Consider the following 27,740-nt stretch of genomic DNA (forward strand, 5'->3'; position numbering starts at 1 on the left):
CTTTATATTTTTAATTTACAGTAATAAACAAATTATAAGAAGAATTTATAAATCAACTAACTGATATATAAATTAACAGGGCGTACGGCTTTTTATAAAAAGGGGCGTGTTTTAAAGGCACTTCACTTCAAGTGACTGTTATTAAAAGGGCGGAGCAAACATGTCTCGGTCTCCTCCTGGTGGGTGTACTCAAACTGGGATGAAACCCGAATCTCTATCGCAAGTTATTCTAGTCAGACTCAGTAACCAACCCGTAGCGGATAAATCACTGGCCGCAGCCAGCAGCGGATTGTAAAAGAAAAGGTGTAAGATTTCAGGGAATGTGTCACGTCAACTGCGTCTTATTTGGCCGATAGAAACGCGATCATGGCCTATTATTTGTGTGACATTAGATAAGGGAGTGCACCTTACGTCCCGGAGCATGGCGGTGACGTATTCTGCTTTACAGCATCCAGTTTGATGCTGTGAGATATCGCTCGGGAACGATGGATTCACCTCGCCGTTTTCTGGACACGGCCGACTTCAATGAAATCGCGAATGAAGCGACAGGGTCCGGCGCCATGGTAACCAGCGCGTTAAGAAACGATCTGGGCTCAAACATTCACGTGTTAAAGACCTTAAATCTCCGCTTTCGCTGCTTCCTTTCCAAAGTACACGAGCTCGAGCGCAGAAATAAGTTATTAGAGATCCAACTCCAGCACGCCCAGGAGAAGTCCCAGTACCGGCTCCTGTTTTGCCGGGATCAAGCGGTCCAGACGAACCTCGAGCTGCCTTTTGCGGACAGACTGTGTCATTCAAGACTGCCCGGTCGGATTTGGAATTTCTCCCACACCGGCAGATACGGAGGACGATACGAGACCCATCACGGGCCCGGAGTGTCTTGGGTTCATCCAGATGGTGTCGGAGTTCAAATTGACACCATCACACCTGAACTCAGGGCCTTGTATAACGTTTTGGCCAAAGTCAAGCGAGAAAGAGACGAGTACAGGAGAAGGTACGTTTACCCAAATTCAAGCTTTCGTCAAAATATCCACACATTAATTAAAACATTGTGTTCACCACCTGCAAAAAGTATGAAATATATCGGTATTCATTGATGAACCAAGTTTATATGTGTTTAAAGCACTTTTAATGCCAACCACTGTAAAAAAAGTTACCATGGTAACCGTAGGTTGCGGTAAGTACCACAGACTTTTTACTACAAACAAACAATGGTATACGTTGTGGTTTATTATTAATTGACACTGTCATTGGATAAAGAAGTGAAAAATTGCAAAACACTACGAAAAATCTTTTTTTAAGCTTTTTTAAGTTCATTTTATCCTTGTTTTGTCTCATATTGAGGCCCCCTTGAAAGTTGGAAGCCCTCACGCGCCCGCCCCTGACTGACGTGTTTTACCATATTAATGTTAAAGAAAATTCATGACCTTTTTGTGTTTATAGTAAACAAATGTTTCCTTTTTGATTCAAGCAGCTGTCCCTGAGGTGTGATCTTTATGTCATAGGTGTGATAGTGTCTAAACAGTAGGGCTCTATCAGTAACCTCTATATGTTCTCCAGTGTCCGCTTTCAAGGTGCACCGTTTGGATTTGAAACCCAAGAAAGCAGGGGTGACATTTTATCTGTCAGAATCCATTAGCTTTTTTCTTCCGAATGTGAAACCATGAGCCAGAGCATGCAAAGCCTTTCCATTGAATAGGAGTTGCAGGGAACTGCCCTGGAGCTTCTGCAGAATAACTTTACATTGTGTGTTTTATACTATTGGGACCAGTTTTGATTTTTATCAGTTCACGCAATGCATTTCCACCCATTTTATATGGGTTACGTAGTTAATGCCAAAAGAGTTTCCCAATCTGCATTCCTATTCTGGAATTGTTAACATTTTGTTCATTGGTGTGAGTTATCTAGTGTATAATAAAGTTTATTATTTATTTGTTTACTGCTGGGAAAGTAATAAACACAAATTGTTTTTAGATTCCTTGTTTCTGACCAGCACATGAATGGAACGCAGTCCACTGTAGGAGTCTTTTCATTTCAGATGAATTACTGTAATCTGCATTTCCTGTTGCCATTGAGCTCCAGACATATAAAGTATGCAGAGAGGCGTTTATGTACAGTACTAAAACAGCCTCATAGTCATGGAGTGAATTAATCAGGGCTTTTTTGGAGGAAAACAGTTGTTGACTGTCTGTGAGAACAAGCAGACTAATGAGGCACACAATGAATCATTTCCAGGTCTTGAGTGGGCTGGAAACCCCACTTTTATTAAGCAGCTATACTATTGAGTGCCTGGACTGCCTTTGTTTATTCAGTGCTTACAATAACCATGTTGTTAGTAATGTGGTATTTCTGAGAGATATGGTACAGGATACAGGAACAACAGTCACAGCCAAACCTTCAGACCATGCGCTTTACCACACAATGAGTTCAAATATGATCAGAGTATAAAATTAACTTCTCAGGTTTTTTCAGTCTTCAGATAGAGTGTCCCAGTAGCAGCCGCTAAATTAGGGTGGATGCTGGTGGTCTGTTGTATCAAATGTGTTTTTAGACAGGTGGACAGTGTGCCACCAGGCTCGTGAGGATCATCTGTCCCTTAATCACTCAAATAAAAATAAAACAATACGTTCATACTTTAGTCATGTGCTTGGCACCACACTGAATATTTGTTCTTTAAAGGTGCCATAGAATGTTAAACCTGTGTATTTACCTAGGCATAGATGAATAATAAGAGCTCTGTACGTGGTAAGGACATATTGTGAGCCTTAAACGGGTTTGTTTTCAAATTTTTATGTAAACCTTGTGCATACAAAAGAATGCTGGAAAACAGGCCAATCACAACATAACACCAACTGTGATGTCACAGCCAAGATGTACGCCCCAACATTAAATTACACATTTAATTAAATACAGTGTTGTTAAAATGCTAAAAGCATAGTTGTGACTGCTGAGTTAGCGTTATATGCTTTTTAGGCTGAAGTTCTACTATTAACTTTACAGTTACATTTTGCAGGTCCATACTGAGAAAAAAACACACACAAATTTACCACCCCGAAAACGTCCATTAACAATCTTTAAAAAATGAGTTGTTTCTCAAAATCTGTATTTCTGTCTGATACAGGCTCAAACATATAAGGTCTGTTTACTAATGTGAGCTACTGGCATGAGCCTCAGAGCAAAGCCAATCAGAGCAGAGCTCAATATTATTATGGCACTTTTCCATTGCATAGTACCCCATGGTTTGGGTCAACAAACATACTTTTGTGAGCTTTTCCACTGGGTGCAGTCGTAGTACTCAATACTTTTTTTAGTACCACCTCGGTTGGGTAGCTGATACCAAAATGTGACGCGAAAACACTGTAGATCACTGATTGGTCTCAGAGAATCGTCACTACCAACGTCATCGCTATAATGTAAAAGATTAGCTTTACCTTCATGCTAGCTTGCGCTCTCTCGAGCAAACATGTTGTCATCTGTGCTCTGCTATATAAGTTCCCAAACTCCCTTTTAGCGATGAAAAACATCAACAGGTTGAGAATCACGAACACTATACCAATTATTTTCCGGACTTGCAGTTTGTGGCGGCACATTCACAACGCGCATGACCACTTAAATGCTTAAATGCAACTAAAATGAGGCTCAGCGAAGCGCGTCGACTGACGCCACAGGTGTTTGTACAGAAACTGTCATGTGAGACAGAGGTAGTGATAAACGCGATGTGCAAACATCTACAGTATTTGTGGTGGTCAATTTTAAATTTGCGGCAGACTGAGAAATAAATAAATGTATAGGAATGTACAACAACGCTTGTATGATGATATAATGACACGCCTATAATCCCTCCCACTCCGAAGTGTTACTAAACTCGATGAAAAAGCTAACCAAGCCAAAGAGAGGTGAGGTGACCCGACCTGACCCAAACCAAACCGTGGGATACTATGCAATGGAAAAGCACCATTTTTCCTGACCCTTCCAAATAGGACAAAAATTGACTATTTTATTCAAAGGATTAATCCTAGGGTTGTAAATGGATATGTAAAAAATGTTTTTGGATATTTTTTGCACTTAATAAAGCCACATACCTTCTATTTCAAAATCAAAGAACAATTTAACATATTATTTCAATGCATTCTTTGGCATCTTTAAAATATTTTAAAGTGATTGTACTGAAAAACATGTAAAGGAGCTTAAATGCCAGAAGAAAATCCTTCCATATTCACTTTAGCCCAAAATGTTTATGTATTGCATTTGGATATTTAAGGACTTCACTAACTAGTTAAATAGTGAATAAATACTAATACACGCTTATGAGAAAAAAGATAAATATTTTGAGCTTATAGACGGTTTCATCGGATGCACGTGCGCTGACGTGATACACGTCTGAATCTGAACTTTACTTCCGGATTTGTTTTTTTAATGGTCTGACTAGTTGCTAAACTGATCTCTTGAACATATGCCACGTCGAAAATAACATGTTTTGGTTTCCTAATCTATGTGTTGTTGTTTTTTTTGCTTGTTATATAAATAAACTACGTTTAAAGAACCGGAAGTTACGTGCGGACCACGACAGCCGCTTGTTTATGTTGTTACTGCTGAAACCGTCTATATAGGCATTATTACATAGTGTGTACATAGTAACATACAGATCAGTGCCGTTAGGTTAAATACGGCGGTGCATTGATAACATTGAATCTTATTGGTTCTTGTATCACATGACATACAATAGTTTTGTTTATTTACATGCTAAATATACTCAAAATAGTAATCGTTTTCACACACACTTTTTGTTTTGCATCAGAAGTCATATATTACTCACTTACTTTAATAATAGATGTATGTGCGTTGCCATTTTGGCTGCCATATATAAAAGGCTAACATGATGGGATTTTAATATAAAATTATTCTTTGAAGAATGAAAATAAATTGCATGACATGAATTAAAATGTCTGGTGAACTTTAACGTGAAAAATGACTTGTCTGGTACTTTTAAAATGTAATGCAGGCAAAACATACCAATCATTACTATACTTATCAAATAACCATTTAAGGACATTAATGAGAATTGAGTCATTCTACCCCATCCCGTGCGTGTGTGGTCATCGCCCCTCCTCCAGTTTTTTAAGCTGTGTGGAATGCTTTGTTAGGGTGATTAATTCTTGGTGGGAATTCCAGTGGCTTTAAAGGAGATTCAGGTTTATAAATAGTTTTGGCTTTTGCTTGATTCTTAAGAAACTACCTTAAGTAATGGGATTTTTAGAAGTCTCTCTTAATTTTGCATCAAACTGGTAACATTTGTAGATTAATTGCCATTTTAATAAAATCTTGTGGCTTTTGTCTAAAATTAGATTTTTGTTTTGGAAATTTAAGAGCTTCATCTATACATCGGATGAATAATTTTGTCCTTCTATGCACGCTTCTAGCAGCATCTGAGGTGATGTTTTGCGTATACGGTATCAGTGGTGGGTAGACAGGAGCTACGCCTGCAACAATGAGATCATCTCTACTGGGAATAATTTAGTAGCACTGACATACTGGACAGGAAATGACTTCTGTCCCCACCTACGCTGAGGGGTCTGAGGTCATGAAAACCAGAACCGTTCTATAGGTCTAACCATTTTTTACAAATCTGACATTTACATTTCATTCATTTGGCAGAAGGTGAGCTATAACCAAACTGACAGTACATTCAAGGGTGTACATTTATCAGTATTTTTGTTGTTTGGGAATAGATCTCATGACTTGTTGTGCTGCTCCCAACTGAGCTACAGAAACACCAAGCATGGCAACCTTTTATATAACTTTTGATTTATAAATGAAAGGCATGTTAATGCAGTGGCTTTGAATAGGCATGAATAGGCATGAGTCCTAAAATATTTGATCGGAAAGATATTTAATGAGTTTTCTTTTATCAAGCTGCAATCAAAATTGCATGAATGTGCCCATCAGCAGGCCCAGACGTAACCTCAGTTCTTGCTCAAATTGTTTTATGATTTTGTAAACATTGTAAAATATTGTAAAATGAGAAAATAGTACAACATGTCTACACAACAAAATTGTAAAAACCGCATGCAATGTAGAGTATGTGTATTGTTAGGCAGTTGGACTTGACTTCCTTAAAATTGAAACGATCGTCATTCTGCTTTTGCTAGATGTTCCTGTTCTGTGGAAATCATTTTCCCCAGGATATTTTGGTGTCATGTTGTAGTCAAGACTATGTTGGTATATGGGTGATGAAAATAAAATCAGATAGCTGACTATCTATCCTCTCTTTACCAAAGCAGTGAAAATCAATGAGCTAATGACTCTCACAGATTTTTCGGGCTCACCCGTTTCCCTGAAAGATGCCATTCTGCTTTCAATGCACTATGAGCCAGCAAGTTATTTTACGATTATGCACATGATCGATTTTCAAAAGACTGTATTTCCGCCATATACATAGATTCATTTAGAACAAGGCTGGCATTGTGTGGTAAATAGATGCATAATATTTATTGTGTGGATCTTGTAATTGTTCAGCAATTGACGTACAGAGATAAAGCTGTAAACTCGGTCGGCCAAGACTTTATGCAACCAAAATCTGCCCCAGTGACGCAAATGTTGATTAACGATTAGGATTGTATCATATATTTGATCTGTACAACAATATTTACACCTTGAATAATGTCTATTCTGTATATTTCTTGATTTACATCTATAGAGATAACTCTGAAAGGAGGGGTTAAGTCTCTGTGTGGGGGGATTCTTGAGAGCAGCTTGTCTGAATATTGATCTGAAATGCAGCACGCTCATCTTCTGGTGTCTGAGTGCAGATTAGACACAGATGTGCACTACTGAAAACCCTTAGGAGACTGTCTGGAAATCCATCAATATGTAGGTCATCAAAATGACAGGATTTTTAATTTGCATTCTTTTAAAAATGCGTTTATAAATGAATAAAAGCTTCTTGGTTCGAGTTGCTTTATAGCCATATTAAGTCAGTAAGCATCATATTTGTAGCGATGCAAAGTTATCAACAGTAGCCGTGGTGATGTTAAGGTCTGTCTTGTAAATATATCTGATGAGGAAAGCTGGGAGAAACACATTCTTGTTTCTCTCAAACCCCATTCACACAGACCTCTGGTCCCAGAAAATACCCGTAAAATTGCCAGACAAGCGTCTGTGTGAAAATAAACTCGTTCCGTTAATCTTCTGGGATAGTTGCCGGAAAGAGGACCTATTAAGATACGCGGGTAACCCTCTGTGTGAACAAGAATGCCGTAAAGGGCGTGTCGGAGTGAGGACGCGCGCGTCATCATCACAACACAAGTTATGGTTCAGCTCCTTACAACGAGAGATAACATGCATATAAAAATTCACCACGAGAAATGTTGCAAACTAGATTGAAGCAGTTATCAGAAAATGATATATGAGACGCATAAACAATGACGCACGTGCCGTAGTAAGGACGCGCGTGTCATGGCAACATGAAGTTGGTTCAACTCTTTAAAATGAGGGATTTACAACATTCACTACATGAAATGTCAGCATACTAGACTGAAGCAGATATCAGGTAAGTTAGCTCATTACTTACTGCGTTGAAACGGAGATCATTCAGAAGCATAAAAGAATATCGCGTCACGTGCTCATTTGAGCTATAATAAACGAAAATACCCGCATGTCATGCCAACGAGATATATTGTTCAGCTCCTCAAAATGCGGGTTTTAAATGCATATAAACAATCACGATGAGAAATGTCTGAAAACTGTATCAAAGCAGAAATCAGGGAGCTTGTCAAATATCCACTCTGAAGCTGAGATCATTCACCAGCACAGAACTGTGCATTCACGCGCTCCTTTATTATCTTATCATAAACAAAAATGCACGCGAGTTGTTTCTGGAGAGAGAAATAATATATAATATGCAAACTTCAGACGCTGCGTGGAAGAGAGGGCGGGACTTTCAACATGTCACGTGTCTTTCCGGGACCATCAGATGCCGTGTAATCTTGGCAGTGTGAACGAACAAAAACTCTAACTATTCCGGAAAAATCCAGGATGCATTTTACGTGTATTTTACGGAATTTATGTGTGAAAAGGGCTTAAGCTTCTGTGTTTAGCTGTCTGTGTTTAATACTACTGTGTGTGTTTGATGCTTTTAGCCTTAGTGGCTCATGTGGTCAGGTTGGGACAAAAGCGTAGTGTTGCCAAGACCAAGTTTTGGCAATGAAGCAGACTTCTGTCATTTTTCTGTGTCTGCAGGGTTGCCAGGCCCAAGAAAAATTTCCAGCCCATGACAACTTAAAACCCGTCCAAAAGGAATGATAACTATTTTTACATTTGTCCAATCACAGTTGAAAACTGCGGTATTACAACAAAAGTCTGTAAAATAAACTCTTACTATTGCTTTTAATGTACTTTCCAGATGAAATTTTTCTTAATGCACTTAAAGTGCTCTATTTTCACACACTATTCCGTTCTAAATATACAAAAAAATTCTACTTTAGAACTTCTTAATATTATCTTAAGAACATCTAAGTGTACCCAACAGTGCCATTTTGAGACAGTATATGAACTCTGCTCTTTTAACATACTATCTGCGTATTTAAAAAATGTTATTTTAAAAAATAAAAAAGCGGTCCTTGGGTTGACAGGTATTGCTTATGGGATTAATGCACATTATGAAAATAAAGCCTAAAAAACGCAACCCGCAGCTCCAAAATTTTTATATTATATTGCATTTCTGTCAAGAGATCCTTCAAAAAGTTACACAATGCACTTTTAAAACAGTTTAAAACGTTTAAAGTGCACCTATTTTATTGCTAAAAACTGCATTAAAAAACGTTATTTTGTGTATTTGGTATAATACAATCTGTTCGCTGGTTAAAATGGTTAAAGAACACATCATTTCCACATACCGTATATTTTGTAGCTCCAGATTTCACTATCTTCCTGAAACGCACAGATTTTGTACAAAACTCATCGAATTGAAAAGCGCTGTGTCCAGTGGCGGCCGGTGACTTCTTTTTTCGAGGGCGCTCGATGCGAAGTTCATAACAACATGTATGAAGCCGGTCGTGTGTGGTTCGTAATTTCAAAATATGTGTTCTGCGCATCAAGAGATCCTGTGTGCATCACGTGTCTTGTCAAAATAAGTGCCTGCTGCAGACGCGTCTAAAGGGTTTATGATAAAAGAGACGCTCGCGTTTGCCAGTTTCATCGCCTAATCTCATGCGTAATCAGAGTTTACTGTTAAGGGAGTGTCTTGCGTATATTTTGTAAACGTGAGTGTCCCTTTTATCATAAATTTGATAAAATTTGACGCATGTGCAGCAGGCACTTATTTTGACAAAACACGTGATGCACATAGGATCACTCCACTCCACACATATTTTGAAAACACAAGCAACACACATGACACTCCAAACACTTATTTTGAATTTGCGTCCCTTGGATGAGCAGTCACGAGCCGCCACTGGCTGTGTCCCTGATTGGCCAGCTAGTCTGTACGTTGTGATTGGCCTGAATACCTCTGACGTCAGCCGGGATTGTGACGCTCCTTACCATGTTTGAAAGATTCGGTCACAATGCAATGATAACAGGAGTTAACTTACAGGCTGTGAGTACGAGGAATTATGATAATGTTGGTCTTGTCTACGTCACCAATCACAGGAAGTAAACTATTGCCCACAATCCGTATGTTTTTTGTAGTCCAAGAAACTAGATTTATGTTGGAAATGATAACTCGCACCTGGGTCATTTTACAAAAAAGGTGGAAATGCTTGTCCCTTGCTTTTGCAGACCCCTTAATCATTTAATTTGACCCAATAATCCCATAATGATATATATTTAATAAATAGACTGTCCTTAACATGATGAGAGACTTTATTTATTTAAATTTCTTTTTTTCCCTTTTTTAAACTTTTTTTTATAAATGTCTGGTCCTGAAAATTGCCCTGTCCCTTTGATCATACATGGAAGTTGAACTGTGTACTTATTATTTAAAACCATGTTTTTTATAAAACAAATTACATGTACCTTTAACCCTGTATGAATTAACAACAACACTGAAATGGTAAAAATACACTATTAATATGAATAATATCAAATAAATATTTGTCCCCCAAATTTATGTAATTGGTGTTACCCTACCCAAAGCACCTTTATTTTGAAACAATGCATCAGCTCTTTTTGAAGTTTTTCTTGGGGGAAGAGGTCACTGGAAGAAGTGCAGTGGAGGAAGGCAAAAGGTTTATGAGATGTTCACCTTTATTTGTCTAAAATATCATGATATATCTAATCATTAATCGTTACTCTTTTTTATAGCTGGGAGTGTTAAGATCTTTACATAAAAATACATTATACTGAATAAGTATGTGATTGTTACATCTCTGATGAAATTGCACATAGCTAATGTTAAAATGTTTGTTTTTTCTGTAAATTGTCATTAGTGTTACCATCATTGGTGTTACCGTCATTGGTGTTACCGTTAGGGTGGCCATTCGTGCCAGTTCCACCGGACACGTCCTGAACATGTTTTCGTGTTCGTTCTCCGGAAGTCGCGTTGCTCGTCCGCATACGTCATCACATTTCAGTTAAAATACATTAGAAAATTAAGATTTATTTCTTTTAAGACATACAATCATTGTAGTTTCAGTCTTACCTTGAAATGTAACGGTTGCTTTTCTGAAGTTAAACCCGAAATATTAAACCTTGATGACGTATGCGGTAGACCAACGCGACTTCCAGAGAACGAACCCGAACAAAACGTTCTGAACGTGTCCGGCGGAACTGGCACGAATGGCCACCCTAGTTACCGTCTTCTCTAATGAGTACTTCCTAAGCACTATTCATTTAACTGACCAACATAAAAGCATACAAACAAAACAAGATGGAAAAATGTTTAAGTTTATAAGTTTTATCATATTCATTATCTATTATTATATTCTCATTTTGTCAGGTATTGAAGATACAACGTCATGGATTCTTTATTAAAATGTATTAAAAATTAAACAGATTAAGCTCCCCGTTTTGCGGATTCATAGATTTGACAAGTTAATTAATGCTATTTTTAGAAGTTTTAAGTGTTTTGAAAGAAGTTCATTTAAGCAGAAATCCATCACCCGAATTCCACCTTTTCTGTAGAATGACCCACCTCTGGTCTAAAATGCCACCAAAACACAAGTGATACCAACAACAGTAAAACAAATCACAGGTGTGAGGATATACATTATATTGAATATTATTTGGCATTACACAATATTTATAGTAGTAATATCGTTTTTCATATTCACACACACACACACACACATATCAGTCATTTTATTGATTTCTTGAGCGTTAGCAATTCCACTGCTGTTAAAATGGTTATTAAGCATCTTTGACTAAACACTTGAACACTTCTAAATCTTGTGGAATCTTCAGTCATTAAACTGAGATATTCTTCAGATGTCACATTTTTGTAGTAGCATGTACAACATGTGCACAAGAGCAGAAAGTTGCACATTGAGCGATCTAAGAACAGAACAGACATTATGTGGAAAGTAAGAGTGATCATTTACATACCTAACATACCACTGAACTCCCATAATTACAAGGGACATCTGTACTTCAGCACTTTACTTTCTATGCATTTTTGCTTGAGAGGACTGAAAGCCTACTGGATCACAAAATAAGACAGAAGGTTTCCAGGTGGCTCTAAAAAAAAAACATATCAAAAATCGCATAACTTTTTTACATACTTAACATGCATGATAGCCTGTGTAGTCTTTCTGCCCTTTACCAACATGTTTGGGAGGCGATAATGTGTTTAAGATTATGGGGTTTACTTCTAGGTGACACATCTGTTAGAGAAGAATGGTATGCATTCAAATGCTCCTTAGTCTTAGCTAATTTTCCTCCAGATTCAGATCTTTAGCTTATGTTTATGAACACCATGATCTCCTGTTTTTATAGTAAATATTACTAGACATCCGACATTTTGAAAGTGGTGGACAATCCAGAATATGGGTGTGACTTGGTTTGTGTTTCTTTGGGAATGTAATGCTTTAAAGGTCTTCACATCTCTTTTTGCTCTTTTCAGTTCCTCCTGTTTGATGCGGTTTACAATAACAATGTCACGGGCAGAACTGTTGACCTGTAACAGCTTTGCCTACACATGTCCTAGTACTCTTTCTTCACCATGAACGGCTCTTTGAGACATAAGCAGCAGCAAACGGCATTTGAACTCTCCCTTAAAATAAATAATGTCTGTTTAATGTGACTCTGACTGACACAATGGCAGGAGCCAAAGTCTATAGTGCTGGCATATAGTGGGGAACAAACAATCAATGTTTTTCTCATTGTGTTGTGTCTCTTATATTTCTGTAGTAGCAACAAAAATCTAATAGAGATTGTGTGTGGTATTTTTAATAATTCATGTATTTAAACGTGCTAGACTGTCTTTGATGTCTCACTGCTTTCTCAGTTGCTTGTGTAATGTTTCATCCAAAGATTATCAATTTACAGTTAAAGTGGTTAATAATACAGTTAAGTACTTCCATATATGAAGAGTTTGGTTCCAAAACGCAATAAATCCATTTGGACTAATTTCGGTAAAAATGTGTTTTCTATACCAAGAAAGTGACAAGATGAAAACCACTATTTTCTGTTACAAACTTTCACATAGCATCTTTAGGTTAAAAAAAACATAAAAAATTCAAATCCATAATTTGATTTTCAAAGATTTATTATAAAAAGTTTTTTTGAAAATGTTATAAATCTATTGAATTTATATATAAATGTGCATTCATCTTTGCCATGTTATATTCAGGTAGTTGACTAATGGTATACACTGATTAAACATGAATCAAAACACTTACACTGTAAAAACTATTACTATTATCTACTCAATATTTTTGGTGAAGCATTTTTACACTTAAAAAAATTTAGTAAATTTGAAAGCTATGAAATCGATTAGATTTCAGTAATTACATTAATTTCCTATCACAAATTAAATTGAGTAGATGGAATCAAAAATATAAAAGCAAATCAATAAAAAATCATAGTGAAGTCTACTAAAAAATTAAGTTGATATCATTAAAAATGTAACTTAGATGTAGCTGAAAATTTTGTGAATATTATTTAACTAAAATAAATTATTTTTATTTACTTATTGTTATACATTTATTTCATACTGAACCATCAATTATCAATGATAAACAAAGCAATTTGTATACGTTGTTTTATTGAAAATGGCAAAAACAATCAGCTAAATAAACTCTGAGAGGTCTCTCAAATTCACAGCATGCAGAATCCACACCTCTTGAACCCAGACAGGTGGACCACCAGCACTTGTACCTGCAACAAAGATAACTTTATTTAAACGGCTGTCCGCTGTGACTCTGGACGCTGCCACAGAGTGCCACTTAGTTTAACATTACAATAACATATTTGTCTCAAATCTGTAACGATTAACAAAGGCTACGAATGCATATTTTATATCTGGAAGTAAACTTTGTCTGACTAAACTCGCGCTATTTAATGCGAACGTCCGGTGTGGTATCAGAAACTGCGAGTTGTCCTACACGAGACGCAACGCATCTCCACCGGTGTGCGAGACCCTTCACACAAAAAAGGAAAATAAAGCATAGGCATATGGAGTCGAGAGATAATTAATATAAATGTATATAAGCGTGTGAGCTCTGTTAAGCTCTGTTGTGTTCCGCTTCCACGTGAAAGGTCTAACAAATCCGGGTGGAGCGAAACTGAGGACCGGATTTCGGATCGCCTGACTATCAGCCAGTACAGATTTACACGTGTTTGTCTACACAACCACTTTATGCAGTAATAAAACGATCAGAAATTATTATTTTACACACATTTCAAGTGGCACAGCTGTATTAATACTTTGGTGACCTGAATAAATACGTAAAATAAAAATATTAATGATTAATCTACCAGTATGTGCACAGAAAGCTGTTATTGTACCCAGTTTACGGTATGGCTCCGAAAGTATTCAGATAAATACACCAACAAGTTGTTTACGCAAGGACACATCAAATATTTCATTAAAAACAAGTGTAAATATTAATAAACTCAACACTTACCAGGATTTTTGAGGAGTTTTGAGGTTGTTTTTCTTCCTGCAAGAGGCGCTGTTTCTTCTGCTGCTGATTAAAAAACCGTTGGCTTTGTGATTTTTAAATTTACATCTGATTTAATGAATTTTTTTGCCTACATTTACTCAAATAATACAATGTAATAATGTTTCACCAAAAATATTCAGTAAATCATAGTTAAAGTTATGCATGAAATTTACTATTTTTTTTTGTTGATGTTAAATACCTATGTTAACTTGAAATGAGCAATTATAATAGTTTTGAAAGCTGAAATATATAAGTGTGACATTCTCAAATATATTGATTCAAATTTACAACAAATATTAAGAATATCTATAAGAAATAATCTGTTAGTTAAATACTTATTTTATTTGATGTATACAACTAAATAATATCTGTACATTTTACACACAAATATATGTTTATTTTTTAGTCATTAATTTTGGTTTGTCTAACTCAAAAAATCAACTTAGTGACATAAAGAGATTTTATTAAGTTATTTTAATAATTTATTTTTGTGATATTTACAAAGCCACTGAATTATTTTTTACAGTGTACTTTGTCATTTTAAGAACATTGTCATTGCTGCTGTCATCCCTGTGACGTTGTCGCTGAATGTTTTTGACAGCGATCAGCTGTAAAATGTTTTGGTGCTGCTCGATTTTCATTGACTTTGAGTAAAATAATGGAAAGTTTTTCATAAGATCCTCTGGGGTCAATGTGTTAACATGACAGAAGCTTGATGCTATCGGGAGAACAAGCAACAGCCGGCATTTTTCGTATATTATTTGATTTTGATGGCTTACGTTTCTTCCCTGTCACAGAAAACCACCACGGGTTTATCAATGCCATCAAATTGGCCATTGTTGTTTACAATGCGTGGAATGGTGTGCTGTGATTTGTTGAGCGGATTTATTGCATTCTGCAGACTGCTGTATGTCGCAGTTTGGGAAAGAGAGAAGAGATGACAGAATAACAAAGCGGAAATTGTATTTTGCGTAAAATTAAGAATTTACTTATTTTAATACTGAACAGATACAATACTGATTTTGGCAGTAACTCATTTAAAAAAAGGCATTTATTACGTTTTGAAACCAAACTATGCTATATATATATATATATATATATATATATATATATATATATATATATATATATATATATATATATTAGGGATCGACCGATATGTATTTTTCAGTGCAGATGCCGATACCGATTTTTGTTTCATCAGCATTAGCCGATGACCGATACAGGCTGCCGATTTTCTTGAGCCGATATTTGGAGCCGATACTGGTTTTGCTCACTTAATTTACATCATAAAAATTATGTAAAAAATGGCATGTTGTTAAAAAGAGATGTTATTAGTTTGCACAGTTCTTACATTTATTGTAGTCTAGGACTAGTCTTATCCCTGTCCAGGAAACCGCGCCATAGAGATGAAAAAAACCCACTTTGTTCAGCTATGATCAGCTGTTAAGCCGAGCTTTCAATGTTGTCGTGAAAAGGTTGGTTGTTTTTAGTCACATGACCTGCAATCGCTTGCGGGTTCCAGCACTCTGTCTGTAAATTATGCCGGAAAAATCGGCAAACACGGCAGCCATGTATCGGCCGATGCCGATACACATAAAACTCGCAAATATCGGCCCGATATATCGGCCGGCCGATATATCGGTCTATCACTAATATATATATGTATATATATATATATATATATATATATATATATATATATATATATATTAGTCAATTTCACAGCAACTGCATCCACGCTGGATACCTGAGGTAATTTTATGCTATGAATCTCACTCTTGGCTCATGTATGACTTTTAAACAAATTTAGCATGAAGTTTTTTTTTACATAAGGAAAGATGATAGGTTAGGAATTAAGAGCTTAATTTATGATTGTCTGTCTAGCGGCTTTTGAGTGAAATGAAAGCTCTCTTGCAGTGTTTGGGGAGTCTCTGCTATAGCAGAGGAAATGAGAGGAGTTTGATTCTCATGACCTTCAGATGATGTCAAGTCAGCTCCACTAGATCTCACTGACATTCAGATCTATCTACATTCATACAGTCTCTGTGCTGTCAGATAGATTCATAAAAATTCTGTCCACGCTTATGTGTATTTACACTTATAGAGAAATACTTGACTGATATCAAACTTCCAGAGAAACATTCCAGATCTTGTAGTAATTGTCGTAGTATTATTTGTTGAATGTGTTTTACTCTTAAGCTCTGAGAACTTTTTGTAAACCTCTTGTTTTCCCTGAAAGATCTTTCCACATGCTTTTCATTCCTGGCCAACTGGTCATTCTTAACATAGCAAGAGCCTCCCTTTGTTCTGAGCAGATGATCATGCCTGCTTCTTGTCTTGTTGAGTCAGCGCTTGAATTCACAGCTTTTGACAGGTGTCTTGATACCTGAACATAGTGCAGGACATATGGAGTCTATAACCACTTGAGCCTGGGAGAAACAAAGGTCTGAAGTTTACACAAGTGAATCGGTTATCTTTTAATCCCAGGAGTGAGGAATCGAACTGAATGACTGACCACTGAATCAGTTATGAATCATTTGTCAGAGACAGAAGTCCAAATCATGTTAACTTGTTTTGCAATACAGTAGCTAGGTTATTTCATGTGCTAACTTATCCAGATTTGGAAGTTTGGACTGAAGTCAAAGAGAAATGTGTAACACAGCATGCTGCTTTACATTTTAAACTATGAATCTCAAAGAAACAAAGCAAGTACCCCAACTTAATAAACCCAGAAGTATCGCCCTAGGGCAATGTTTTGATTATTGCTCTGAATCTGGGCCCGGTTCCCCGATAACGTTCACTCAAAAAGATATATCTTACCAAAGTTGTTTGTGTTTTCTAAGTGTGTTCCCCGAAGTGTCTCTTAGGAAGCTTCTTAACACGCTGCCTCTACGTTCGACGTAACAATGGCGCTGTCCCAAGTGAAGGTGCTGAATTATTTGCGATCGATCGCTCAGGGATCGATTTTCCACTTCACGCGAAGGTGCATTACGGCGTTAAGAAAGACAACATGCTCTATACAAATGGAACATTACTCAGACTATTCCAGTAGCATTTATTTTAACATAGTTTAAGTTATCCGTAAATAGACTATTAATTAAATTATCAAATTGTCAGTAATACGGGTAGACGAACCGGGTATCCCTTGCAAATCATCCACCCTCTTTATCCCGTTGTGCCACTTGTGCCGCTTCTTGACATGGGTTTAACGACTTAAAAAAATTATATAATACACTTTTATACTAATGGTAAGGTACTTTACAATCAGAATTGATTGGCAAGCAGCTGCAGTTTTCTGTTTGCCATTTGTTAATGTTTTCAATAAAAAGCAACCTATCTACAATGAACAGAGAGAGAGAGAGAGTTAGATACAGAATGGTCTGAGAAGATCCAGCAGCTCCATAATGAGTTATTTTAGGAGGCGAATTTTTTCTAATATAGCCACGTCAGGCAAAATGTCAAAAGGGTTTAAGTGTTGCCGAATAAAAAAATGGGCATAGACTAAACGGTTACGTGGCCGGTGTGGTGTCAAAGTCTGTTCCCCCTAATTTCCCTTTACTGTAGTGTTTTTATAGTGTTTTTATCACATACGTTTATTCTTTATATACATTGAAAGTTTTAATGGCTACTGAAATGTATGTGTGTTCATTTATGTAATGTATCTTTATTGTCCTTAATGGTAAGTCAATTATTTTAACAGTAAATCATATTATATGTATAATATATATTTATTATGTAACATAACTTTTTAAAAACAAACAGTATAATGTAATATGTTAAAATACATACCCTAATATAAAACTGTCAAATGTGTGAAATATTTAATAAATTGTATTATAGAATACATGATATTATTGCTTTAATCTTTCTAAATAAATTATAAATGTAACGTGATATAAACGCTAAAAGAAACATAGAGGGAACAGACTTCGATGGGGAACAAACACAACACCAGCGCCGTCTTTGACTCATTAGTTCTGATACCAAATGAAGTCAACTGCATAAATAGTCCTGTATCCAATGCAAACATATTTTATTATAAGTCTTAAAATGTCCATAACATAAAATCATTGTCAACATACCATAGTTTGACTTGTACTGTGCTGCGCTGATGTCTAAAGACTGCTGCACCTTACGAAAGTGTGACTTACAGAAGATATACTTATCGTACGAACGTTTTGGGAATCGTGCCATAGAGTTAAGAGAGAGGTTAAGGAATAGGTTAAGAACTACTTAGCGATAAGAACGTTTTGGGGAACCGAGCCCTGATCTCTATCAAAAGTCCTCCACAAAAATGGAATTATATCAGCTTTTTGCTCAAAATTTTGTATTTTTGAAGAAACCTACCCATATTTGAGATGTGATAAAAAGAGAACTAATGGATGTAGGATTAAACTGTTTTGTTTGTTTGAAAGCAGAGGGTCTTTTATTTCATTTGATATATGGATGTTTATATATTTAAAGAAGAACATTTTCTGGAAGGCATTAAACTTTTGTGATAATCTGGTTGGCAACTTTTAAAAAACGCTTAAATGGTTTCTAAACAAGTGTAAAGAAGCTGGCACGCTGTTTTTAATGCTACTGGTTTATTTGCGTTTTCTGCTATGTGTTACTGTCACTATAGTGATTTTAATTGAGCTTCTTATATTGGCTTTAGGCAACATTTTAAGTCTCAGAGTACCTTAATGGTCATTGCCAGTGAGTGGATGCCAAATTGTTTTTATTACTGAAGGGTCTTTTGAGTCCATTAAAACGGGGGTTACAAAACTTTTTAATTCCAAAACCATTCATCTGAATTTTTTAAATGGAAGTATGGGGAACAAAATATTTATTCGTTCTATTTAACTAAGACCTTATGGAAAGATATCATAATCATTGTCATTTTGTCATTACTTGTCATAAAATGGACTAAATAGTTTTTTTGTCTTTATTTTAAAATGCATGTCCGAATTGGCTTTACACCAAAAAATAAAAAAATTTACAGCCTGGTATAAAAAGTTTTTTTTTTGTCTATATAGCTGACAACTGTGAGAGGCGTGATTTTTTTGTAACTCATTCGTTTAAAATTAGATTTTTTTGTGAAATATATATTAATTCTGGACCAATTTCATTATATATGAATTAATACTTTCAGATTCAGTGCATTTTTTTTTTTTGGCTGTTTTAAAACAGATCTGGAGTAAATCATGTCAACGTATGATACTATGAACATTCTTTCCATGTGCAGCCCATTCTCATGTGGATTATTATTGTGTTCCAGATGGGAGGAGGAGGTATCCAAACGTCAGCAAATGGAGTCCTTGGTGGAGACCTTACAAGAGGTTAGAACCCAAGTCTTTGGTGTTTGAGATCCATACAGCTGCACCGATGCGCGTCTAGCTGTTAAACAATGAAAGCCGTGTGTATGAAATTCCTCTACCATAGCAAAGCTTTGCGATTGTTCTCCACACAGACCGTTCAGTCATCTGAAGCTGTTCAAGAAGAACTGAATGACAAGATGGATCGTCTTAAATCAGAGCTGGTGGTCTTCAAAAGCCTCATGCCTCACGATGTAAGTTCAAGTGTAAGGCGTGCCAATATCTATTTACACAAGAACCTATTTCAAAACACAGTTGAAGGTGGAATGATGATATAAAACTATTGTTTGACTGCACATGTGAGCCAGCAGTATCTTCCAAACATCCACTAATAAAGATCACAAGATTGGCTCTCTCAGGGAAATGAAGCTGTAGGTAAATTTCTCTGGCATTGGGATGAATAGATGCTCGTAGATCTCTGTAGACAAGAAAGAAGTGGACCAGCCAAGCTTCTGGCATGAAACAGATGCATATTGTTCTGAAGCATTGAGTGGATTCTGCTCAGCCCCAGTAATAAAGCACAGTTCAGTGCCGCCTCCCTGGATATGTTCCTGTGTGAATGCTCGCTACTGAAGTGATGCTCAAAAGAAAGCTGGACCTTCTGTTCTAGCCAACCGAGCTGGTAGTATTTTATCTGCCTTTGAGGGTTTTCCAGGATTGCTAACCTGTAAACAAGCTGTGTTTTTATCAACCGTTCTCATGTAATATTATATTATGTTTAAGAGCCTTTTGCAACAGTTGGGCAGTCTACAGAATGACATCCAATCATGTTTTCACTGTTTTACAGGCAGTGTCTGACTTGGACACTAAAATCCAGGAGAAAGCCATGAAGGTTGATATGGACATCTGTAGACGCATTGACATCACAGCCAAGCTCTGTGACGTAGCACAACAGAGAAACTCTGAAGACGTGTCCAAAATATTACACAGCGGTCCATCCAGAGCTCCTCCAGAGCAGAAAGGGGTATGAAAACTTACACTCATTATATATTGTCGCTGTCCTTCGGAAATATCGTATTTCTATATTTTATTATTTTTTGTTATAGATCATTATTATTGGTCACCCTTTATGTTTGTCAGTGGGTTTTGCAAATATTTAACCAATTAATAAAGTTTAGTATTAAAAAGTGCTTGTCAACTTTCGCTACATTCACACAAGGGGTGTCACGATTCTCCAAATCCTTAGCCTGGTTAGCCAGACCTACATCAAGATGTAAGGTCTGGCAACTCTTCGCACAAACGGCTCAATGCAAGGGGCGGGATATAAGGTTGTCCCTCAAAATGCCTCTGCACGCAATAGGATAGCGCTATGACCAATCAGAGCAACGAAGAAGGTGACGTATGAGTCCCCTGCGTTTCCCCACCAGTGGAGCTAATTGGTATATCAAACTTTTACCGTAACCAGTCGGCAAAACTCCAAACACATCTTTCTTGCTTAAAAAGGACTTCAGTAGGGTTATTTGCTCTTCACTCAAAGAAAAACATAAGTCTAAGTCCTCCAGAGTCGCGGCCAAAGCCGCTTCAAAAGAAAGCTGTTCGCCAGCAGCAGCAGCCGCCATTCTTTGTTTTCAAGTAGGAACCGTCGCAGGCAGCTCTGTCGTCATCATGTTAAGCCCGCCCCACAGACGCTACACACGATGTGATTGGCCTGACCAAATTTTGGTTTTTGGAGCTGTTAAGTGTATTGTGAGTGCCTAGACTAAACCCTGGCAGCAAATATATTTTGCGGCCGCTAGGGTGCGTCTAGATTTCTAGGCTACCAAATCCTCAATTCGATTACATTTTTAATTCTAAGGCCATGATTTGATTCCATTCTCATTTTTTTAAAAGAACCTGTTGCTATGTCATTTTTAGACTAGACTTTTATGAAATATAATATCTGACCTTGAACCCGGAGATGCCCTGCCATGTTAGTCGTGCTGCCAGTGGAGAAATATGGTACACGAACATACCTGATAAAACCAAACTTCCTGTCAGATGAAAATCTGTCATTACTTTGCACCTTAAAATGCGCTTTTATTACCGTCAGACGAGATTGTGAGACTATACCCCAATAAGTCATGTTTAATTTAAAATTAAAATCGTAATCGTGACACCCTTGTTTTACACTGCAGGCGAGAGTGGCCCAAATACATTTTTTTTTTGCCCCAATGGGACCCATGTTTGATTTTCTTTGATTGTCTAAACAGCACAAATCCGATTTTTCTTTTTTAAAATCAGACCCAGGTCACTTTCAAATGTGGTCCTAAATTGGATACATATCTGATGTATTGCAATGAGATGGCATTGTTGAATTTCATTCGACTTTTACGAGCAGCATCCATGTTTACTTTTACAAACACAGGGCATTACGTCTGACATCACATTGTCTTTTGCGCATGCGGGTCACTTCAGGGCCGTATCGGTTCACAAATAAGACTGATGGCAGTCGCATTTAAATGAGATTGTGAACAACAGTGCAAAAAATTAGATTTCTCCAAAAAATCTGAATCCCTCTGTGGTGAAAATCAATTTTTATTATTGTTTATGTCTATGTGGTGTTTTTAATAAGCTTTAGGACAAACCATGTGCAAATTCATCATTTAAAACCACTGCTAAGTATTTTCGCCATAAAATATGAGTTTTCCAGAGGTTTGAAATCGCCTTGGTTTCCTACGTCACACACACACCAAAAACCTAATCACAATTGAATGTGTCGATCAGTAATTCGAGTCATAGATATTATGTAATGATTGCTCTGCATCTGTGCTGCTTACACATGCAGGGTGAATGATGTAACCTTACAAAATGAACGCTGCAAACACGCGGTTAATGTATGCATTGTGTGAAACCGCACTTAGCAGTTGTGAGTGAAACTGCCGAATGTAGCATCTATTTACATATATGTCTATGGTCCAGGGTGGTGCGAAAAATGAAGGCGCCTGCTGCAGCCATAATTCCTTGATTATTACGCCATAATGAGAGTATAGTCCTAGCCATAACGGCCTAGAAAAATCACAACTTTAAATTTTCCGTCAGTCTTAGTACACGATGTACAGAAGAGTCAAGTTTTAAATAGGAAAAATATCGGAACTCTTTCGTTATGTTTGAGTGCAATGCTAATGGTCTAATCAGATTCAATGGATTATGCTAAGCTATGCTAAACGTGGTACCGCCAGACCCGGAGATCAGCTGAATGGATTCCAAAATGGTAAAAATCAAATGTTTAAATCCAGGAGAGCTGGAAAATGAGCCTATTAAAAAAGTGGAGTGTCCCTTTAAGTCAGTGTTCTTCACATCCAACCCTGGAGAGCCGGTGCCCTGCAAAGTTTAGCTCCAACCTTAATCAAACACACCTACCTGTGATTTTCTAGTGATAGTGAAGACATTGATTAGCTTGCTCAGGTGTGTTTGATTAAGCTTGGAGCTAAACTAGGGCACCGGCTCTCCAGGGTTGAATGTGAAGAACACTGCTTTAAGTGATAAAATTATCAACAAATGAGGGATTTTAAAAGTAGTGTTTTTTCTGTTAATTGAAAAAGAGCAAATTTGTACATAAAAGGAAGGACAGCGATGATATTGGCTTATTAATTTTAGATAATTAATTTAACAATTTATCATTCAGTAATGTTTATTTTTAACTTTTTTTAAAGTCTTTATAATTGACAGAGTACGTGGAGTTAATAATTGCGTGTGTTACCAGGGTATGGTATGTAGGAAAAAGGAGTGCAAGGCCGTGTCAGAGGAGCGAGGGGAGACAGACGCTAATTCTGGTCCTATTGAGGAGGAGATGTCTGGATCCCTCAACATCACTGATGAGATGAAGCGCATGCTTAACCAGCTGTATGTCTCTTCTTCTGCATATTGCTATTCTGATGTGCTTTTGTGTGAATTTAGTTTTGTATTAGTGTCTTAATTTCTTGTTTTAAAGAGAACATATCATGGAAAACAGAATGTTGTTTTGAAATAAAGTATGTAGACAAACCCTCCCCAGTTCACCCTGACCATTTACAAAAACAAAGCTACAAGAAATATTTAAACGCATGTTGAGCAACTTGGCCTGGCCTGATGAATAAAAGCATCAACTGTGCTATTGACCTTGATGTAGGGGTTAGCCAATCATTTCAGAGGTCATTAACATATAAAGGTTTTAAAGAGACAGAAGCAGAAACAGATCTGTTGAGGGAGCTTTGAGTTTGGCTTATATGATCATTTACTGCCACCTAGTGTTTATGTGACGAAAATGCTTGTTTTATGTGCTGCTGTGTATCTTTCTATTTGTTAGAAAGGCATTATTGTACTACTATTGTGAAATCTTATTCATTTGACTGCATTTCCTCTTTAAAGGGGACATTTTACAAGACTTTTTTAAGATGTCAAATAAATCTTTGGTGTCCCCAGAGTACCTATGTGAAGTTTTAGCTCAAAATACCATATAAATAATTTATTATAGCATGTTAAAAATGCCATTTTATAGGTGTGAGCCAAAATGTGCCGTTTTGGGTGTGTCCTTTTAAATGCAAATGAGCTGATATCTGCACTAAATGGCAGTGCCGTGGTTGGATAGTGCAGATTAAGGGGCGGTATTATCCTCTTCTGACATCACAAAGGGAGCCAAATTTCAATGACTTAGTTTTGGCAAACCATTCTCTGCAATCATGTGAAAAAATAAGTTACTGGGTTGATCTTTTTTACCTTTTTTTTAGGTTGATAGAAGCACTGGAAACCCAATTATAGATTTTCATGATATGTCCCCATTAATACTGTAATCTCAATCTTAATGTTACCATGCCTTTCCTATGTTTACTCCTGTATATGTGTTTCCCAGTCTTTTCTTTTAAACCTTTTACAATATGTCATTTGATCTGTTTGATTTTCCTATTCCTTTCTTTTTCCTGTATCTCCTGTCTTATTTCCTCCCTGTCTGTGTCTGCTGTCCACACATACAGAGGTTGCTCAGCTAATTGGTTTGTTGGCAGGCGGGAAACTTTCGAGTTGGACGATGACTGTGACAGTCTGGCATGGGAGGAGACAGAAGACACTCTTTTGCTTTGGGATGATTTTAGCAACTACCACAGTCTGAACTTAACCCCTAACACCACAGCTGCCACTGGCTCGGTTACCACGGTGACCTCCGTCTCTGACTCCCAAGGAGAATCCCATGAGCAGGTGAGCATCCATCAGTGAGAGTCTATATGTTACATTTTTAAGGGCGAATAACAATGGCTGTGTTCCAGTTCTTTGTTTACATTTCTATCATAAATGAACCTTACTTTGAATACTGTATATGTTTACCCTAATAGGACAAAAGTCTAGGAAGTCTTATAAATGAAACAGAGTCCCTCTTTAAGACCAGAGAGCAGGAGTATCAGGACACCATCGGACAGATTGAAGTAAGAGAATGTTTGTGGATGACATTGTAGCCTATATTATGGATTTATTTTGGTTCATTCGTAGTAATCCATCACCTTCCCCCCCACAGCTGGAACTGGCCACGGCCAAGAATGACATGAACAGGCACCTGCATGAGTACATGGAGATGTGCAGTATGAAGAGAGGGCTGGATGTGCAGATGGAGACCTGCAGGAGGCTCATCCAGGGGACGGCCACCACCGGCAGGTTGGTCATTCTTGTGCCATTATAGTTTAACATACATGCCTTTTATACATGTATTAAATGTTTTGCTCAAGTGTGTCTTATGTTTAATCCTGCAGACATTCTCCCTCACTCAGCTCTGTGGCCAGTAGTGATTCAGGAAACACGGATGATATTCAGGATGAACTGGAGCAGGATAAAGTTAAAGACGGAGAGAAAGAAGGCCCGGTGGAGATGAACGGAGAAGTTAGATGATGATCGGTCCTTTGTGTGAACCAGCCCATTTTTAGGGACTCTGGTCACAGTTTTTTACACAGTATGGATGAGTGTGGAATTTTAGATTTCCAAAGAGCAAGTATCGGTGCTTTATATGCCGTGTAGAGCGGGAGCAGCCTTCATCAGCACTGCCAAGGCATGGCTTCACAGTCTTCCTATATAGCTTTAACTGCATTCACAATACTCTTAAATGTGAGGTCACACTCTTTACACTGTGATAGAAAACATGCACATATTATACAGTTGTGTTAAATGCAAAATTTCGGTTATCATGAATCTTAAAGGCAGGTTGTCATTAAATAGATGACATAATATACACTGAATTATACAATTATAAATGCAACACTTGTTTTTGCGCCCAATTTTTATGAGTTTTTTAATGTAAACAAAAGGACTATGTCTCTCAAATATTGTTCACAAATCTGTCTAACTCTATCCACCTCACAGGTGTGGCATATCAAGATGCTTATTAGACAGCATTATTATTGCACAGGTATGCCTTAGGCTGGCCACAATAAAAGGCCACTCTAAAATGTGCAGTTTTACTGTATTGGGGGTCAGTATTTGGTGTGACCACCATTTGCAAATTTGTTTAGTGTATTTTATACCCATTCTCAGTTTAAAGTCAACATGAAGTGCTATTTATAACCAATTTTATTTTGGAGTCAAACAAAATATTAAAACAAATTTTTTGTCAGGAATTGATTGTTAAACATGGCAGTTTCCTGGATAGGGTTTAGATTAATCCAGGATTAGGACATTTAAGTAGCTTTACAAACATACAACAAAATATTACTGGTGTGATGAGACAAAAAAAGGCACTGCTATTTGTTAAGATATGTCAGTGCAAGATGTTCATGCATTTCAAACATGCATTTTAGTCTGGTACTAGGATAAACCCTGTCCAGGAAACCACCCCTAAATCTGTTTCGATGGGGTTTGTACCACTGTTGCTCAACTAAACCTCTATGCACTGTGATTTATGCAATACTTTAGCCTGGATTAACCTTACCTTTTTTGCTTTTTTGTCCCCAACTGCAGTTTTTCTGCATATTTGTTAGTATTAGGCAAGTGTTTGGAAAGAAGATGTCAAAATAGCAGTCAAACCCATGTGCCTACCGATATGCTGTATACAGTGTCTCAGTTGCCTTATTATATGTTTTCTATACAACATCTGAATACAACCATTAAGTCATATATGAACCCTAAATCATAGCTGTTTAACAGATAGACATGCATTTTGTGTCTGAAATGTTAAGTGTGTTTTGGAAGATCTCAAGATTTGGAGCCATACAAATGTATTGGATGGTTTGGTCAAATTTGCATAAAAAAAGCTATTTGTAATTACTTGCATTTCTGTATATGGGGCATTCTCAAGAAACGTAGAAAAATGTTTTGAAAATGTAAAAAAATAACCAAATAACCTTAACCAGTGACTCCACCAGAAGGGTTTTAAATGGTTATAACCATGTCATTTTCCAAGTAAGTGTATGTGTGATATATTTGAAACAATAAATACTGTAAAGCATTCTGGTGGTATCACTCAGGTTCCTTGTGCCTTAAATATTTGTTATAATTATCAAAAATATCTTATTACAATCGAAAGACAAAAACTAAGACGTATCGCTTTTTTCTTTTTAAATGTTTAATGTTTGGATACATTCAAAATGTTGGGGTTGAATGTACAGAAAAATTCAAAACAATCACATTATTTACATTACACAAAATGTATCGCTATTCTCTTTATTTCTTGATCTCTTTAAAAACAATGCCAGAAAAATCAAAGCAATTTCAATGAGGAAAAGATGACAGCATAACTGGATTTCACAGAAAATTAAATGCAATTTAGAAACGAAGTTTTTAAATTTTACATTTTTTAAGTTTAGCACCTGAGTATTATGGCACCTGAGAATGACCCCTCCCTTTCTTCCCTACCTCTCTATATGTTCTTGGCTTTATTACTTACCAGAGGGCCAGGACATTGTAAATTGTGTGTATTTGTTTAATTTTTTATGTATGATGAGGTGTTCATGTTAACAGAAGACTCTATTCATTTAATCATTTTTATTCATTCATATATGATTAATTATGTTTAAAGTATCTGGGTTATCTGGAGGTTTGCAGTTTCTTTTTTATATAATTTAAAAGTGAATTATTCTGATCTTTATATTATCTTCTTTATTATAATTAAGGTGCTATATGTTGTATATTTAGTTTTGGAGTTGATTAAATAATTTTTGCATTAAATATGGGCTGTTCTAATCAAATCTGTTAATGAAACGGCATGTGTGAGAATTGTCTGGAAAAGTTTGTTGTTTAGAAAATCTGAAATTGTAGTATTATTTTATGCTGTTTTTTTTTAAATAAAAAAAACATTGCCTTATTTCTGTTTTATGACAGTATGCTTTCATATCAAAATTATACTTAA

General features: G+C 36.6%; 1 protein-coding gene across 2 annotated transcripts; it reads left to right on the plus strand.

Annotated features, from left to right (window-relative positions):
• The first annotated feature begins 191 nt into the window (after positions 1–191).
• iffo2a (intermediate filament family orphan 2a) lies at positions 192–27,670 on the plus strand. 2 transcript variants are annotated; one of them, XM_055188463.2, is made up of 9 exons: positions 192–994; positions 19,366–19,426; positions 19,558–19,656; positions 20,250–20,426; positions 23,145–23,284; positions 24,391–24,610; positions 24,745–24,834; positions 24,924–25,060; positions 25,156–27,670. In XM_055188463.2, exons 1-9 carry the CDS (start codon positions 486–488, stop codon positions 25,289–25,291), a joined length of 1,569 nt encoding a protein of 522 aa, XP_055044438.2. In that variant the 5' UTR covers positions 192–485; the 3' UTR covers positions 25,292–27,670. The 2 variants fall into 2 exon arrangements, with proteins under 2 accessions (XP_055044438.2, XP_055044439.2); XM_055188464.2 differs by having other exon boundaries at positions 196–994; positions 24,421–24,610.
• The last annotated feature ends 70 nt before the right edge of the window (positions 27,671–27,740 follow it).

This window comes from Misgurnus anguillicaudatus, chromosome 13 (genome assembly GCF_027580225.2).
Source record: "Misgurnus anguillicaudatus chromosome 13, ASM2758022v2, whole genome shotgun sequence".
Taxonomy (NCBI): domain Eukaryota; kingdom Metazoa; phylum Chordata; class Actinopteri; order Cypriniformes; family Cobitidae; genus Misgurnus; species Misgurnus anguillicaudatus.